The sequence below is a fragment of the Leuciscus leuciscus genome (genome assembly GCF_965113295.1).
Source record: "Leuciscus leuciscus genome assembly, chromosome: 14".
NCBI classification, from domain to species: Eukaryota; Metazoa; Chordata; class Actinopteri; order Cypriniformes; family Leuciscidae; genus Leuciscus; species Leuciscus leuciscus.
This window is the reverse complement of record NC_138738.1, coordinates 982,731-1,002,274: the sequence shown is the minus strand read 5'-3', so window position 1 is coordinate 1,002,274 and position 19,544 is coordinate 982,731. Positions and strand designations below refer to the sequence as shown.

At 39.6% G+C, this 19,544-nt stretch overlaps 1 protein-coding gene across 1 annotated transcript in view; it reads left to right on the top strand.

Annotated features, from left to right (window-relative positions):
- shmt2 (serine hydroxymethyltransferase 2 (mitochondrial)) overlaps window positions 1-7,534 on the top strand; it is a 32,742-nt gene extending 25,208 nt beyond the window's left edge. Inside the window, exons 8-12 of the mRNA XM_082136433.1 lie at window positions 20-182; window positions 2,318-2,417; window positions 4,582-4,737; window positions 5,528-5,635; window positions 6,698-7,534. Of these exons, the coding sequence (XP_081992559.1) occupies window positions 20-182; window positions 2,318-2,417; window positions 4,582-4,737; window positions 5,528-5,635; window positions 6,698-6,825 (655 nt within the window). The 3' untranslated portion in view covers window positions 6,826-7,534. The remainder of the gene's footprint in view (window positions 1-19; window positions 183-2,317; window positions 2,418-4,581; window positions 4,738-5,527; window positions 5,636-6,697) is intronic.
- Window positions 7,535-19,544: the final 12,010 nt, after the last annotated feature.

The following is a 19,544-nucleotide window of genomic DNA, read 5'->3' as shown; positions in this document are numbered from 1 at the left end:
TCCTCCTCCTCTCCCCCAGGGCGGGGCTTATATTCTACCGTAAGGGTGTGCGCTCGCTGGATAAGAAGGGTAAAGAGGTCATGTACAACCTGGAGGAGAAGGTCAACTTCTCTGTGTTCCCTTCGCTTCAGGGCGGCCCACACAATCATGCCATCGCTGGCGTCGCCGTGGCTCTCAAACAGGTACCATATATTTACTCTATATTCTATATTTCACTTGCACAAGGTGCTTAAAGTGCTTGAATTTGACGTTTTGAAATGTAAGTCCTGGAAAACCCTTGAAAACGGCCATATTTATGAAGAGGTGCTTGAAAAGCGCTTTAATATTTGAAAGACAATATATGTGAAATTAGTGTTTAATTTTATCGATAAAACAATCTTTTCACACAAAATCATCCCGTCTGATATAGATATAAAGCCATTTCACATGGCAATGAGTGTGATATTGTATAATAGATACAAGTATATGATACAGCGTTCATCAGGGACGTGCACAGGGGGGTTGCTCAGGTTGCCCGGGCAACTGCCCATATGCCCTTCTCGACTCATGTTGCCCTTCCGAGAAAATAAAAAATTCGTACAATGGATGCAGAATTTCACGTAGGCCTGGATAAAAAAATCTAAAAAAAATCGCAAAGCCTCATTCACTTCCATTCGGGCACCGAAAGTGAAAGTCAGTAGGGGAAGGGCAAACTCTGTTTACGTGGCTGCAGCGCTGCACGCGACCAGTGTAGCAGTCGATCATAGAGGTACTTCTATACTCTTTGAGTCGATTCTGTTCCCTACCGGAATTCCTTACGAATAGTTGCCCAGTTACCATACGTACCATCAGAACTGAATACGAGCAGAGAATGTCTAATATGGCGAGAAGTTTCACTCTCACTACACTTCCGGCTTTTGAACTGGTTGCAGTTCCACTCTGATTCCATATGAGGGCGCTCACAGGACGAGTGCAGAATGAATGGAGGTCAATGGCGGTATACCCCTCAAAATCCACTTTTCTCAGGATATAATTTTTTGTCTAGTAATTTGAATGTTGTATTCGAAAGGAGATGCAAAGAAATTACACATTGCTGGGTGTTAGATTTTTTAGAGTCACTTATTTGCTTTAAAAAAGTCTTTCAAAATGTCAGTGACGTCAGAATGCTGACGTCATTAGCAGAATGCTAGCGTGTTATGGGCAACAACAACTCAACCTGTAAGAAATCAAAACGACATAAGTACTCGTTCATTCAACTTTCGACCTAAAACCCATGTTGAACTTGCAAAATCTACAATCACATCTGAGATTTCTCAACGGCAATCGGGTGAAAGAGACAAATTTAGCCGTCTAGCCCCATTGACTCCCATTCATTTTGCACTCATGGCAAGCGCCCCCAGTGGAACTCTGGTGGTACTACAACCAAAATTCGGTACAATAGGGCTTAATAGGGAGTGGACAGGCTCTCCGTAGACGGGCTCTGATACGAGCAAGAACAGCACAACTGAATGTACGGGAAGCCAAAAGGTTAAAAAAGGATTGTATTTTTTCCCGAAATTTAAGCGTTTTTTATTAGAAGCGAGTTTTCCCCCATCTGTCAATTCAATCCAGATTATTTCTTTTAAAAAAATTAAGAAATACAAAATAAAAAATTTTAAAAAACAATAAACAATAATATGAGGAACTCTTTTTCTCATGTGTAGGCCTATTTTGGTGACATTTAACATATTGTTAATACATATTGTATACTGCTTACAAAGTTGTATATCATAAACCTGTCATCTCTGACGTTTTGCAATCTTTATAAATAATAATAAGATCATAATATGAGGCATTGAGTTACAGGTCTGAGCAACTGCCCCTCAAAATTCCTGTGCACGTCCCTGGCGTTCATTCTTCAGGTCAATCATATGTTCATGTGAGAATAAATCAGTTTGAATAAGGAAAGCGATATTTTTGTCATCGTATCCTTTCAATGGTTAAAGTTACACAGTCATTGCATGTGCTGCACTTTATTTGTACCGTTTTGTTTTATTAGTTTATTTTTTATCTATTTACTTTTTTTAGAATTTGAAAGATAATAAAGATATTGTTTGATAAGTGAGATCTCTGATTGTAGTCTTTGAAAACCAAATAAGTAGTGCTTGAAAAGTCCTTGAATTTCACTTTACAGTGTCTGTACGAACCCTGTTTGCAGTGTATTAGTTGTTCATACGCTGATTTAAATCCTTCCGCGTCTGCTATTCCGTCTCATCTTCTTCTGAACAATGGCTGGTGCACTTGGGAACTCATTTATGGGTTTTGATAATTGATGGCTCTTCGTTCGCTCTCTCTCCAGGCCACGACGCCCATGTTTCGCGAGTACATCGCTCAGGTTCTGAAGAACTCCAAGGCCATGGCCGACGCGCTGCTGAAGAAGGGCTTCACACTCGTCTCCGGTGGGTTTTTACACTGTGAAGTCAAGCTTCTCTTTCAGGGGTCGGAAAATCACTTGTTTATCTGACTGTATGAAGACTCACCGATCAAAAGAACATGTTGAAGAAGCTCCAGTTCTTCTCTATATCAGAGTCAGTGTTCCTGAACTCCTGAAACGCCTCCATTGTAGTCTTGAGTTTCTTCCGGGAACGAACACGTCACAATATTCCTCATTATAATAATTCATACGCAGAATAAAGGGGCGGGGCCTGGTTGAGTTAGTTAGTAGTGTGTTAAACTGGTGGTTATGGTAAAAGGGGCGGGACATTTCCCAAACACACTCGAAGCGATCGACCAATCACAACACACTGATCCAGCCGACCAATCAGAGCACAGTGGTGTCAAATTTCACATCTTATTGCTATACTGTTATATGTGCTCAATAGTGGATGAAGAAGAAGAATACTAACAGATACAATAGGTGTCTTTGTACCTTTGGTTCTTGACCACTGTATATTAAAATGAGATTATCCCTTAAAACTCATCTTTTATCACCAAAATTACATATTTAAAAGTTTTTTCCCTTGAAAAGTGCCTTAAAATATCTTGAATGTAACTCGACACCCTTGCCTCATTTAGTATGCGCGGTTCTATGGATATGCAAATGAGCCCCGCCTCCACTCACTCACTCAGCTCAGAGATCCACTGGTTGACGATCACACGTTGATCTGATTGGTTACAAGGTAGTTTGTGACGTCAGAAACACCAGCGATTTCAAAGCGTGTGTTTGAGACTGTCTTTGGTTCACTGCAGTTTTAAGGAGGAAATACTCAGCAATGCTGTCGACTTATGAACTTACACATGGTTTGTCTTAAAGCATATTAATAACACCACATAGACACATAAACAGCATTAACTGATTACAGGGGGACTTTGAGTGAACGTGTGAAATCAAGCCGTGAATCAGCTGTAGTTTTTTCTGACACATATGCAAAACTAATTGAATGCCTGTATGTGTCTCTACACATCTGTTCGCTCTCTATATCACCACACATGTTGTTGTGCTTCCGTTCTGTGTCTAAAGCAGCTGCAGATCATTTTCACCAGGTTTAATACTGAGAGACGACGATCCAACGGCTGTTAAACTCATGACGTCAAAACTGACTCAGTTTGCACTAATGCACTAAACATTGAGGTTCTCAGAAGCAGAAGTCGTCATGGTTTGGTGAACTTCAACTACAAGTACAATTTCAAAAGAGAAATCCTTGATAGCATTTCTATGACTTTACAAAAGAGGAAAACATAAAGAAAGAGAGATTGATTACGTTGATCAAAAGAGAGAAATATGTCAAATTTACACTCACACTGCAGCGTTAACTAGTCTTCTGTCATTTAATGCCAAGATGATATCACACAAAGTATAGTGCTATACATGGACTTTGCTTTTTTTACAAATGAAAAACCTTGCTGGATTTATGATGTTAATAACTGCATCATCACAGTCTGTGAATAGGGTCCGTTAATGTCTCTGCTCTTATTGTTAAAGAATCATCAGTGACGTTATTCTAAAGAAATAGTCTAATAATCGAATAACTTCTGAAGCGGCTTTTCATGACGTCATCATCCTTCAAATAGCGACAATTTTACAGTTCAATCAGTTCATCAGGGAGAAAATCAGGTCTCCTGTCTAACAACTGGAAGTAAAATGAGTATTGAAAAGTAGATTTTTTTTTATGACTTAGTCTTTGCACATTGGCTTTTTAAACACTAGGTCTGTACTTACACCTACGTCACGCTTGACCTTTCAACATGATTACGTAATGTGTGTCGCATCACAGCTAGTGCAAGACCAGCATTTGTAGTTAAAAGTATAAAAATATTTATTTTGTTATAAATGTCGGCTGGTTTGTCTAGATAAGACTCTTATTCCTCGGCTGGATCGTGTCGAGACTTTGAAGCTGCACTGAAACTCACATCTGGACCTTCGACCCGTTGGACCCCATTGAAGTCACTATATGGAGGAACATCCTGGAATGTTTTCCTCAAAAACCTTCATTTCTTTTCCGACTGAAGAAAGAAAGACATGAACATCTTAGCTGGCATGTGGGAGAGTAAATTATCAGGAAATGTTCATTCTGAAGTGAAGTAATGCTTTAAGTGTCTTGTGTTTGTGTTGTGCATGTTCAGGAGGAACCGATAATCATCTGGTTCTGGTGGATCTGAGGCCTCAGGGAATGGACGGAGCACGTGCAGAACGAGTTCTGGAACTGGTGTCCATCACGGCCAACAAGAACACGTGTCCCGGAGACAAGAGCGCGCTCACGCCTGGTGGCCTTCGACTGGGTGAGAAACACAACACATGCTCAAATAAAGCTCACACTAGCTGTGTTTCCACTCAAGGCTATGCCTTTAACTCGGAATACTGCAAAAATCATGTGCGAATAAAGCAGCGTTTCCATCCCAATGTGTTCAAGAGAACAAAATCATCACTAAATATCAGTAATAAACTAAGTTTCTGCAGTCGGCTGTTTCTCCCTCCATCATAAACGAGTGTGTCTCAGAGCGTCAGACGAAACACAGTAAACGCTGTCATGTTCTCTGGTGTTCGGGAACACACTCGTGTGTGTGAGACGCTTCTGGAGGGAGTTACACCACATCATTCTGATCACACACTTCCACTCCGGCATTTCAGAAACACCAAACCAACATTAGAGATGCTGCAACGCCATTGGTCCACTGGTTACTCCAGTTATCCAATCACAGCTGACGCTGAGGACAAGTCCCACATCAAGGGATTTATTTAAAATGTTATGTGCATCTTGCTGTTTCCATATAGTGTTTTTTTTATGCGATATACCAAAATTGACATAAAAATAGGTGTATGGAAACATAGCATTTGAATGCATGAGTTTTTTATGTGCATTTTTAAGATTTTATGGTGTTTTTTTAATGCAATATCCCAAAATTCAGAATAAAAATAGGTGTATGGAAACATAGATCTTGAGTGCATGAGTTTTTTATGCGCATTAAGATTTGATGCGCATCTTGACGTTTTTATATGCAATATCCCAATATTCACATAGGATATAGTTGTATGGAATTGAGTGCTGTAATTCATCTTCTTGTATCCCAGGAACCCCTGCGCTCACGTCACGCCAGTTCAAGGAATCGGACTTTCATCAGGTTGTGGATTTCATAGATCAGGGCATCAAGATCGCTCTGGACGTGAAGACCAAGACCAGTGAGTAAACCAGTAATTCACTGGAAACCACATGAATAAACCATACAGTGTTTGAGTGTTTGCCTGACAGCATTACAGTGGGGGTTTTTCTACATTAAAAGAGAAAAATACATGCAGGAAAACAGCTTACTGTTCTGAAGTTTTCTCTTACAGTAACCCTTGTGCATCAATTAAAAAAAGTTATAATATCCGTATATCCGTGTCAAAAAACTGTCATAAAAAAGAATTGTAATAAGTGAAACCGAAAAAAAAGTTAGGTTTAAGTTTATGAAAATGATTTATGAACATTATTTTATATAAAATGTATATTTTATGAAAGATGTTGTAACTCTAAAACTGCTAGAAAATCAAAGCCATAAATCTAATTAAGTTATGTTTCCAATTTGAGGATGATATCTAAAAAAAAAGAGCTTTCAGTGAGATTTTGTTTGGACGCAGAACTCACTGGGACAAACAGTGGTTGGGTTTGTGATTTGCAGTAGAGTTTTTCTCTCTCAAATATTACAAGCACACACACACATTTTTTTATTACACACATACAAACCACACTCTGACATCCACACCAACACACCCACACAATTATCACTGCATAATTTCTCCAATTGGCTCTATAATGTTCCGAAGCAGAAAACAGGGATAAAGTGAGTATTTACCTAATAGGCCAAACCTGAAAATATGACACAATCTGAAAAAAAATAGTACAAATTACAATTTTGAAGCCTTGCCAACAGAATGAAAGCTTGTTAACAAAGATTGCATCATTTTATAGTTAAATGGCCCTGGGATTAAAAATTGCATTGGGTTGGGTTTCAATGGGGACATTTTTGTCCAGAAGGTCCTGAGAGGAACTATTCTGTGTTACTAGTGCAAAATAGATTTTTTTAAAGGAAATGAAGGTGAAATAGTAAAATTCCACTAAAAATACACACCTGTGCCAATTTTTATGCAGTTAGCATTAACACAGGCAAAATTATAACAAATTTAAATAAATATAAAAACCTGAAAAAGACAAAAATGTCCATAAGGAAAGGTTAAAACTTTTTTCTTTTCTTTTTTCTTCAGAAAAACTGGCTGATTTCAAGAGTTTCCTGCTGGAAGATGCAGAGACGGTGTCTCGTATCGCTGATCTGCGTTCATGCGTCGAGGCTTTCGCCCGTCCGTTCCCAATGCCTGGATTCCACGACCATTAAACCGGGAGATCTGGGTAAAACGGAGCGGATCGAATCCCATTAACACACGCTTACGAAGAGGCCTATTTTTCTTTATTTAGCTTTATGATCAATTACTACTATATTAATCATTCACTGAAACTAAAAGTCTTAAAGTGACCAGTAGTGCATGTAGGAAATCTCCCAATCCCGTCAAACTAACTCGAACATGGAAGAGTGAAACACTCTGGACAGTATTTGACTATAGACAGTATTTGACAATAGACAGGGATTTGTTCCTTCGGGATGATGTTTGAAATCTTTATCTTCCATATCGAGTGAGGAACAAACAATTCTATAACAGACTAATGATGCAAAATGTTTACAGACTGTGATTCTGATTTTCTGTTCTGCTAAAAAGCTTTTTTTACTCGAGTCTTAGTAGTTCTTTAGCCTTTGATAATGGAAGCTGTTTTTGTAAATGTACAGTAGTGTATGTAAAGACTGTGAACGTCTGGAGTTTGTGTGTCGTTGTCGGATCTCATCCGAGCGTTTACGCCGCAGTTGTGAACAGATGATATTGATAAATACTTTCACGTTGCACACGTCTACAATCTTCCACATTCATTCTCCAGGATTCTGCCTGACAAACATTTTTATCACAACAGGATTCTTTGTAAATGGACAGATCTTTACAAATGATTTTCTAAAACGTCTAATCCCAATAAAATCAAGCCGTAGAAAAATGCAACCCTTTTTGCTGATCCTTTTTATGTGTGCGTGCGTGTGCGTGTGTGTGTGTGTGTGTGTGCGCTGTGTGTGTGCGCTGTGTGTGTGCGCTGTGTGTGTGCGCTGTGTGTGTGCGCTGTGGGTGGAGATTATTATTGATCGACTCTGTTCTGATCACAGCAGTAGTTCTGGCCTGTCATCTTCAGTGGAATAATGTGTTTTGAGTCAGAGGATTATTCAGAAACATGCATTTAAAAATACATCTCGGAGTAAATATGACAGACTGAAAGAGCTGCTGTTTAATCAATGGATTAAAGTGAGCATTAAAACTCTGAATCTGTGGAGAGTTTGTTCACGTCAAGTCAAACCCTAAAATCACAAGAAAGAAATAAGTAATTATATTTTGAATGTTGCCTATTTTGACGTTCACTTGCAGATTTCAACACGTAAACTCTTTAAATTAATTTAGTGTGGGATTTACTTTGAAACTGTTTTCACGCAGAAATTGCAAGTACATTTCACAAAAATAATAATGGTAACACTTTACAATAAGGTGTCATTTGTTAACATGAACTAACAATGAACAATTCTTCTACAGTATTTATTCATTTTAGTTCATTTCTACATTTACTAATACATTTTTTATTCATAAGTTATATCTGTTAACATTAGTTAATGCACTGTGTAAAACCAATGAACAATTGTATTTTTATGAACTAACATTGATAAATAACATTAATTATGTTATTTTTTAACCAAATATGGCATAATTGGTATCAGTGTTCTCTGTAAGACTGAAGGAATCTATCAACCCTAGTTTCATTAAAAAAAAATAATAATCAAAAGCTATTGGTATTTTTGGAATTTAATTTAAAATTTTTGACCACATGGTGGCGGTGTCTTGAAACTTTGAGTAACTTCAGGGCATAGTGCTGATGACACATAATGTTCGTAAATTAAAATATTTTACAACTATTGTTGATGCCCAAATTTCGACTCTGTATGCTTTTTTTTTCCATTTCTCCTGACCAGTTGGTGGCGCTGTGCCGAAACACTGCAAGTATCCTCAGGTCATGATTGTGATGACATGTACCAAGTTTCATCTCAATACGTTAAATCATTGTGGAGATATAGCCTTACGTCCATTTTTACGTTCCCTTCGTCAAATTCATTCGTGCATTTTTCAAAAATGGTTACGTTTATCAAAAAGCCGACATGGTCTAAAAATGCTGTGAGCTAATTTAGCTGAAACTCAGACAAAACTGTCTAGGATGAGTTCGGAAAAATTCAAAATGGCGGAAAAATGTTCAGAGGCCGCAATCGAATCTTGAGTCACGGAATCAGAAGAAAAAAGAATGTTATTTCGATCCCTTACGGTTCAAAAATTATTAGCATAAACAATAGTGCAACTTTGAACAGTTGGTGGCGCTGGAGGGATCGAGTTCGAAACTCCAAAATTGCGGTGGTTCATGTTCAGTCTTTCCTCTATCTGTGTGCCAAACTTGATCGTTTTCCCACAAGCATTTCTACAGGCTGCCATGTTTTCTCCCAATCCGTGAACGAAGGCATCATGAGTGAATCCCGCTGTCAGCGGTTCGTGTCGGAGTGTGTGTTTGCGCTGGGATCTCGGAGATGAGCTGAGATGATCGGGAATCCTCTCTCCCTCCTCCTTCTCCTCCTTCAGGCACAGACAGGCACTAATTTGACAATAAATCAGCGAGGGACGGATAGACGACAGCGGTTGCAATTAATTGGACTCGTTTATTTGGAGTGGCACGTCTGCGTTTGAACGCGTGTCATAATTAAAGCCCTGCAGGACCGTGATGTGGCGTTACGGAGTCGATGGCTTAAGTGGCGTTTTAGAGTCCCATTTAAACTCCAAACAATGGCTAATGTGCCGTAATCATCTCATAATAAAGTGTAAGTGTCTGTTATAGAGCAATAACAGTCCCGTGGAGAGATGAGGAGGAACAAGCTTCACCCATCAGTTAAGAGCCTGACAGGCCCCAAGAAGAACACACACACACACACACACACACTGCATTACTGTACTTAGAGGAATAGTTCAGCTAGAAATGAATATTTGTTCATCGTCCCTCATTAGTTTTGAAAAGTGTCCATCGGTGCCGGTTAATGCGGGTTTAAAACATGAACGTTTGTTTCTGCCGTGTACAGAATAAAAAACTAAAAAAGGTGATTGTGACACTTTATTTCACAATTCTGGCTTTTTTATTTCACAATTCTGGCTTTTTTATTTCACAATTGCGACTTTAGAACTTTATTAGTCACCGTTCTGAGAAAAAAGTCTGATTTGTGAGAGAGTCGTTTTATTCCCCAAGCATCCTTAGGAACGACATCAGAAGGAATTTCATTCTTTCCTTCATTATTTACATGATTGTTTTGCTGTAATTTCCTCTAAAATACTACAGACTGAGTACTTACTCTACATTTTCATGGCAAAAATCATTTTCGATCATTTAGTTTGTTTTGGGATCATATGAACTAAATATCTATCAGTCATTCTGCTTCATTCACCAGTTCATTTTGTCTCTAAAGCTAACAAGTTTACCTTTAATATTAAGGTCAGCATGAAAATGAAGTCTTTTCTTCTCTATTGTGCCGGATATATCCGAGTGAAACGCTTCTGGAACAAGAACAAATGTGGGCGGGGCTTGATTGTGTCTGTGGGGAATTGATTGGATGGTTGTGGTTTGCTATTGGCTGATCTCATGTGAGTGACAGGTCGCCCCGCCCACATCATCAGAGAAGAGAAGAGATGCTGCAAGAGGAACTTATTCTGATTCAAGATTATTAACACAATAATGATGTGCACCCATAAATCATTTAGAATAAACTGTAATATTTCTTGAAAAACGTTGATTTCACAGTGACATTAAGTACAATTTAATATGGGAACTACTTTGCTTTCACTGAAGTTTGCTTTTGTCTTGATACTTTAATATTCTGCCTCAGGTCTGTGTACATTTGACAACCATGCAAACACTCAATTGTGTTTGTTTACACCTGAGCTGAACACACACACACACACACACATATGTCTGGTAAACAGATTTTCACACTGAAGTCTCAGCTGTGACCAACAGCTCGAGGAAGCTGTTCTCACTTCACTCTCTCAAACACACACTCTCACATTCACTCACAAATATACACACACAAACACTTACTCAGTGACACACACATTCACACACTCACTCTCACAGACACTCACTCACTCACAAACACACACACACACGTACGTGTGATGCAGACCACGGAGCTGGAGGCCAGAACTAACTGTGCTGCTTCTCTCACCGTGTGTTTGTCATTTCATATACTGTCTTATTAAACAGGACCCTGTAGAAACAACCATTGATAATTAAAGGAGTAGTTCAGCCAAGAATGAAACTACAAAAAACTCCCTAACAGTGTCATATACCACTAGTCCGTGGGACTTTATTCCAAAACAAAAGTTGTAAAGTCTTACTGCGGCTCTCAGATCTGATTTGTGTTGATCATGGTCTGTAAATGAGCTGCGTGAACATTCTGCTGAACGTCTGCTGAACGTCGGCTGAACGTCTGCTGAACATCTGCTGAACGTCTGCTGAACATCTGCTGAAGGTCTGCTGAAACGTCTTCCAAACGTCTGCTCAATGTCTGCTCAACGTCTTCTGAACATCTGCTGAAACGTCTTCTAAAAGTCTGTTCAATGTCTGCTCACGTCTTCTGAACGTCTGCTCAACGTCTTCTGAACGTCTGCTCAATGTCTGCTCAACGTCTTCCAAACGTCTGCTCAATGTCTGCTCAATGTCTTCTGAACGTCTGCTCAATGTCTGCTCAACGTCTTCCAAACGTCTGCTCAGTGTCTGCTCAACGTCTTCTGAACGTCTTCTGAACATCTGCTGAAACGTCTTCTAAACGTCTTCTGAATGTCTGCTCACGTCTTCTGAACGTCTGCTCAACGTCTGCTCAATGTCTGCTCAACGTCTTCCAAACGTCTGCTCAATGTCTGCTCAATGTCTTCTGAACGTCTGCTCAATGTCTGCTCAACGTCTTCCAAACGTCTGCTCAATGTCTGCTCAACGTCTTCTGAACGTCTGCTGAACATCTGCCCAAACGTCTTCTAAACGTCGGCTAAACGTCTGCTCAACGTCTGCTGAACATCTGCTCAACATCTTCAAAACGTCTGCTGAACGTCTCCTAAACGTCTGCTGAACGTCTTCTAAACGTCTGCTGGACATCTTCTAAACGTCTGCTGAACGTCTTCTAAATGTCTGCTGGACATCTTCTAAACGTCTGCTGAACGTCTTCTAAATGTCTGCTGGACATCTTCTAAACGTCTGCTGAACGTCTTCTAAATGTCTGCTGGACGTCTTCTAAACGTCTGCTGAACGTCTTCTAAATGTCTGCTGTACGTCTGCTCAACATCTACTCATGAAGAAAGAGTCAGAATGAAGTGAGGGTGAGTAACTGATCACTGAATCTTCATTGTTTGCTGTTCTTCCTTCAAAAACTGATTGTGATTTTCCTTTATTTCAGACGTAGTGTCTAGTATTTCTAAATTCACAACCTCATCATTTTGATTTCATACTGTTATTAGAATCACGATGCTGCAGTTACAAGTTATGATGAATGCAGGTAAGTCAAAAAAATTTCTAAAACTAGTTTTTCATTTGTATAGTCCTCAGTCTTCAGTCCTCTGTCTTCAGTCCTCATTCTCCTGGATCTGTCTGCTGCCTTCGACACGGTGAATCATCAGATCCTTCTGTCCACCCTCTCATCACTGGGCATCACAGGAACTTCACTCCACTGGTTTGAGTCCTATCTCACAGGTAGGTCCTTCAAGGTCGCATGGAGAGGCGAGGTATCCAGAGCACATCAGCTGACCACAGGGGTTCCCCAGGGTTCAGTTCTTGGTCCCCTCCTCTTCTCCATCTACACCACATCACTGGGACACATCATACAGGCACACGGTTTTTCCTACCACTGCTATGCTGATGACACACAGCTCTTCCTCTCCTTTCAACCAGATGATCCCACAGTAGCTGCACGGGTCTCAAGCTGTCTGGCGGACATCTCCACATGGATGAAGGAACACCACCTGCAGCTCAACCTGGCAAAGACTGAGCTTCTCGTCCTCCCTGCCAATCCGTCTCTACAGCACGACTTCACCATCCAGCTAGAGTCATCATTAATCACCCCATCAAGATCGGTCAGAAATCTTGGAGTAACGTTTGATGACCAGCTGACCTTCACAGATCACATTTCAAAGACAGCTCGATCATGCAGGTTTGCACTGCACAACATCAGGAAGATCAGGCCTTTCCTAACTGAGCATGCAACACAACTTATCGTCCAGGCCCTGGTCATCTCTAGGCTTGACTACTGCAATGCTCTTCTGGCCGGACTTCCAGCATGTGCGACCAAACCCCTACAGATGATCCAGAATGCTGCAGCTCGTCTTGTCTTCAACGAGCCCAAGAGGGCCCACGTCACTCCTCTGTTCATCTCTCTGCACTGGCTACCTCTAGCTGCTCGCATCAAGTTCAAGGCACTGACGCTTGCTTACAGAACTATCACAGGCTCAGCTCCCTCCTACTTTCACTCACTCCTACGAGTCTACATCCCTACCAGACACCTACGATCGGTCAACGAGCGACGTCTCGTGGTTCCATCACAGAAAGCCACAAAATCACTTTCCAGAACATTCTCATTTACAGTTCCATGCTGGTGGAACGCTCTCCCCACCCTCATCCGGAATGCAGAATCCCTGACAACATTCAAAAAACAGCTGAAAACCAATCTCTTCCGTGAGCACTTAACCTTATAAAAAAAAATAAAAAAAATAAAAAAAAATCCTTTCCCTTTGAAACATCACTTATCAGGCTTATGCTACTCTGAATAATACCAGAACTTCGTATTTTGAGCACTTCCTGCGTTGTTGTTGCTTTTGCCTCTTTATGATGACTCGCTGAACTTAGTCCTAATTTGTAAGTCGCTTTGGATAAGGGCGTCTGCTAAATGACTAAATGTAAATGTAAATGTAAATGTATAGCTGTTAAGGTTTTTCAGCATGTAATTGATATTTACATGCATCTCCATGACTATGTGTTATATTGTCCAGAATTCATCAAGATGCTTGACTTTAAAAAGCATCATTTCAGCACAAAAATTATTTGCATTCCACATAGATATTAAAATGCAAGCTAATTTGCATATTTGGTTCCTAGTTATTTTTTTGTTCTCTAAAAAACAAATTGACAGACATGTAGATCTTTTCAGTCACTACTTGTTTGTTTGTTGCATGATATTCCCGAAGGGTGTTTATCTGAACTGAATAGAGACTTATATTTGGATATTATGCTGCTTATATAACAATGGAGAGGTGAATTTCATGCATTGTTTAGTTCAAGTAATGGATGAGCATTTACAGCTGGTCTTGGTCATTAATCAGTGTGATCTTCAGATGCTCACACACATAAACACACGGCCGTCACGAGTCTCTGAACTCCTCGAGCTCCAGTCTTTGTTTGCAGCTCATGTCAATATTACAGCAGAATATGTATTATTTATTTATTTATTTATTGTGATTGTTCTTAGTTATAGCGGGACGGTCGGGGGTGTTTCGCTCACTCTGTGTGTGTGTGTGTGTGTGTGTGTGTGTGTGTGTGTGTGTGTGTGTGTGTTCGGCCTGTAGATGAATAGCGATACAAAAAATAACAAATGGAGGCAATGCAATCGTGACGGGTCACAGCGCCTTCCGCTTAGGTAATGACGGCCCGTGTGTGTGTGTGTGTGTGTGTGTGTGTGATTATGCCTCATGCATTTCTTCAACCAACCTGATTACCTGTCAGCATGTGCTGGAGCCTGACAGAAGGAGCTCTTACACGCCGCAGGTGGAGCGTCTGGAGCTGTGTGTGTGTGTGTGTGTGTGTGTGTGTGTGTGTGTGTGTGTGTGTGTGTGTGAGTGAGTGTGTGTGAAGGCAGAGATGAGGAGCATACTCTTTATTGAAGAACTGAATGCTTTCGGTGTGTGTGTGTCAGTGTTTGTCAGTGTGTGTGTGTGTGTGTGTGTTTGGGTACCCAGCTGTGCAGAGGACAGGAGTGATTGCCGCTAGATAACATGCATTATTCTCACTATGCTCACGCTGCCCAGCAATTCTCCCTCCTAATGTCCTGCAAATATGCCCACAACAAACTTACAGGCTTTTCTAAAGGGCCACAAACATTTGGTGTTCGGCGGTTGGACAAAGACGCCACACATTTGTGTTCTCGAACAAATAGAGACTCAAACTGTGACGTGTGTGACAAACACATTTGATTCTCATGTTTTTTTTTTAAGGAATAGTTCAATCAGAAATTGCAATTTTGTGGTGAGTTCAGTTGTTCAGTCGGTTATCATGAGACACGTGAGAATCATCACTGATGGCAAACCACAATACATCATGTGAAGGACATATGTGTGTATATGTGAAATATTACTAATAGTAAAGTGCAATATATTCCTGTGATCAAAGCTGAATTTTCAGCATCATTACTCCAGTCTTCAGTGTCACATGATCCTTCACAAATCATTCTAATATGATGATCTGATGCTCAAGAAATATTTATTATTATTAATCTTGAAAACAGTGCTGCTTCATATTTTTAGCTAGCTATTAAAATAAGTGATTTAATTAGTTTTCAGTGGATGCAGAAGTATCAGGGGTACAGTGTTTATGTGTGTGTGTGTGTGTGTGTGTGTGTGTGTGTGTGTGTGTGTGTGTGTGTGTGTGTGTGTGTGTGTGTGTGTGTGTTGCTCCTCTGAGGTCTTTTAAAAGTCAGGTCCTTCCTTCTTCAGACGCTCATAGTCTGTGTTGATGGCCACCAACTGTGTAGAGAGAACGAGAGAATACATTTAAATGTAGTTAGCGTAAATTAAGATCATCAGAATCTCATAAACGACAAACAAGAGCAGTCACTCTCTCTCTCTCTCACACACACACACACACACACACACACACACACACACAATAACAAAAACACTCACACTCAGTGTCTGACAGATTCTGCAACCCTTTGTTTCGTGATCTGGCTCTTGTTTGTTTTCCAGGAAAAGTGTACGAGAGACTTTGTGTTTGTGAACTGCATAGTTTTCACTGTATAAATTAAATATACATTGATTCGTAGTAAAGCTACTGAAGTTATTCAGTCAAGAGCAGTGAGTGATTTTGCCTTTAACATTAATGACAGAGAGCCGTAGGTATTTGCATTAGGCTTTTAAGACTGAATGCATGGATCTAATATAATGACACGCATTCGATTTCTTTCCCAACTAAAGACAAAACTGACTGTCTTTCTGTAAATACTCACCAAGATGGACATTTTGACATATTTTTGTGTATATTTGAGACAAAATTGAAACCCCATGTATACTTTGCTCGTCTCGTAGCTGACAAAAATATGTTCTAAGAATGTTTTGCTAACGTTCCCATTAAGTTATGAAAACAGTATTTCTGAATGAGCAGTTATTTTAAATGTTGTGTTCTTCCTTATGCAAACGTTATGTGAACATTCCATTGTATCATTCTTCAAACATTATGGAATGTTACTTTTGAATGTTCTCTGAACGTTACTTTTGAATGTTCTCTGAACGTTACTTTTGAATGTTCTCTGAACGTTACTTTTGAATGTTCTCTGATCGTTACTTTTGAATGTTCTCTGATCGTTACTATTGAATGTTCTCTGATTGTTACTTTTGAATGTTCTCTGATCGTTACTTTTGAATGTTCTCTGAACGTTACTTTTGAATGTTCTCTGAACGTTACTTTTGATTAGATGTGCTTATTTACTGATCAATCATTAGTTAAAGCTGAGTGATGTGAATGATTCCTCTTGTTGAGGAGAGTTTGCTGTTACTTTACTCAGTGACCAGACGCATCATTTCCTGCTTGACCATGAAACGGCTGAAAGAATCCCACAGTTCCTGCATTCATGCTTTGCTGTTTTTGTGAAAAGGTCTCGGAGCGTCAGGTTTTCTGTGACAGAAAGCATGTTTATGTTCTGAATGTGTGACAGGAGACACGTTCTTCAGCCGGTGTTATTTTATTCTCATATTCACATTGATCTCTCTCTGCTTCTGTTTCTCTCATTATGATTAATGTTGAGACGCTGCCGGATTCTTGATTTCTGACCTTTGGCTCCTTTTGAGAATTAAACATGTCGAGTCGTGACCTTTCGTGAGCCTGAACGCAAACTTCCCATGAACACGCGTGTCTTCTCTGAGGAATCCTCTCTCATTCTCTCCGTCTGCCTTTGTTAATTCTTTCATTAATGGTTGGAGGTGATCAAGATGTTCCAAACGAGAATAAAACATTCACTCGCTGCGATATAAATTATTCCTTCTAAAGCAGACGTGAACGAACGCTGTGTCTTTCACACGAGCCTCGGGCGCACAAGGCTTATCTAGAAACAAGTCACCATGAAATCAAAATGGACAATTCTTTTTTTTTTTACGGAATATTGCATTGTTTATTCTAAATGAATTATGCATAGTTTTGAACTTCATGTTCCTGGTAATCTTGAATGAGAATAAGTTCCTCTTGCAGAATCTCTTCTCTTCTCTGATGATGTGGGCGGGGCTATAACCTGTCACTCACATGAGATCAGCCAATAGCAAACCACAACCATCCAATCAATTCCCCACAGACACAATCAAGCCCCGCCCTCATTTGTTCTTGTTCCAGAAGCGTTTCACTCGGATGTACGGCATTATACACTCTTAAAAATAAAGGTTCCAAAAGGAGGCTTTTGCAGTAATAAAGAACCATTTTAGGATCCCGAAAGAACCTTCCAGAACCATTTCCTCTTGGTGTGAAGAACATTTAAATAATCTAAAGAACCCTTTTCCACTATAAAGTACCTTTTTGTTCAATGGGAAGGTTCCATGGATATTCAAGGTTCTTAATGGAACTTTAGCTGCCAATAAAGAACCTTTAACATCCATGAAACCTTCCCATTGCACAAAAGGTTACTTTAGATTATGTAGTGGCCAGTTTCACAGACCCAGACTAGAATATATGTTTGAGCTGTTTTAACAACTTGCACTGTTTTCTTCTATTGCACGTTTAAACAAGCTACTTCAATGTCCTAATTTAACTAATCCTGGCTTAATCTTAAATGTTCTTAAACTCTTCACTGGAAGGTTCTCTTGGGACCCTGGTTCTTCTATGGCATCACTGCACAGTAAAAAACATTGGGTTATTTTTTAACCCAACCATTGGGTTACATACATTGGGTCACTATGTTGGGTTATTTTCCGAGAATGTTGGGTAATTTTTTTAAATAATTGGGTCATTTCTTAGCCTGGTTAAAACCAGACCATTCTCAGTAGTAACTGAGTTATGGTCTGGCAAAGCTTCATTAATAACTCATTTCCAAAGGGGCGTCACCAACGGATGTCGCTCAAATGCCTCTGGGTGCAATTGGATAGACCTAAAACCAATCAGAGCGATCGTCATGTGTAAAGCCATATGCTGCGTCCCTAAGTTACACTACGCCATAAAAGTATGTACTCTTTTTGTGAAGAAAAGGTATTTACTTTTGAATGTGTAGCAAAAAAGTAGGCAAGCTCTGGGACATACTACTTCATCATCTTTATCGGACGGATCTGTCGCGTGCGTCCTGTCACGTAAACTGCCCTGTCAATCATCTTGTCACAGTTAAAATCCTCTATTAAATCTCATTTAATTTCCTACCGTTTCGGAGAGAAATGTAGCAGCACGTTCATCTGCCAGTGGGTCTTTCATGGAGACTGTCCTCATGTGTTTGCAATTTGAATATAATAATGCATTTAAAAGTTGGTGCGCTTCACCAACGGATGTCGCTCTAATGCCTCTGGGCGCAATTGGATAGACCTACAACCAATCAGAGCGATCGTCATCGTGTAAAGCCCGCCTCAACGTTTCTGATTGGTGCCGCGATTTCGAGGGATTAGAAATGGGCTTGAATGAGCTCTTTGCCAGACTACTGCAGAGCAAATCTAAATTTGCGGAAGTTGTCTGGGTTTTCCCAGGCTAGTCATTTCTAGTAATAACCCGACTGTTGGGTTAAATACGTATGTTGTATGTAAACTTGTGTATTTTGAATTCATGTACACAAGTATGTATATTTACATTAAATTCTAGGCTCCACAATATGTAGTTTGTAATTTAAAAATATATTTGTTGAGACATATTTATTGTTTTATACAAATAAACAATCTGTATTTGAAAACAAAGTGTATTGTATTTATTAAAATAAAAAAATAATAAAAAATAATAAATAAAATAAATAGAAATAAATAGTTAACTTAACTGTTGGGTTACTTTAAACCCAACTGGCTTTTAACAATGCATTGGGTTAAAATAACCCACAGTTGGGAAGGTGGGTGACCTATGGGGGGTCACACACACACACACACACACAGTGACCCCCCCATAGGTCACTCGGTGGGTTATTTTAACCCAACATTATTAAGGAGTGCAAAAGCCTCCTTTTGGAACCTTTATTTTTAAGAGTGCAGGGAAGAAAAGATTGCATTAGTGCAACTTCCCTTTCATGACTTTAAAGCTGTGTATTAAAGTGCATGAAGTGTCTAATTGTTCGTTTTTTTTGTTAAATAAGAGAATTTGAAGTGCAAAATTTCATTGTGAAAACACTAATCGCACTATTTATACTAAAAACAGCATGGAATAGTGTCATTTTTTAATATAACTCTGATTGTATTCGTCTGAAAGAAGAATGTCATATACACCTGACGCGAGGGAGAGTAAATTTTCATCTTTAGGTGAACTATCCCTTTAAAACCGCATGGAATAGTGTGTAAGTAGGTGAAGTGGGATGCATCTCAGTAAGTGTGTGTCTAATGTTCAGCTTGACATCATTTGTTCTTGTTCCAGAAGCGTTTCACTTGGACATACGGCACTTTAGGGAAGAAAAGACCAGCGCAACTTCCCTTTCATGACTTTAAAGCTGTGTATTAAAGTCCAATTGTTATTTTTTGGGGTTAAATTCTC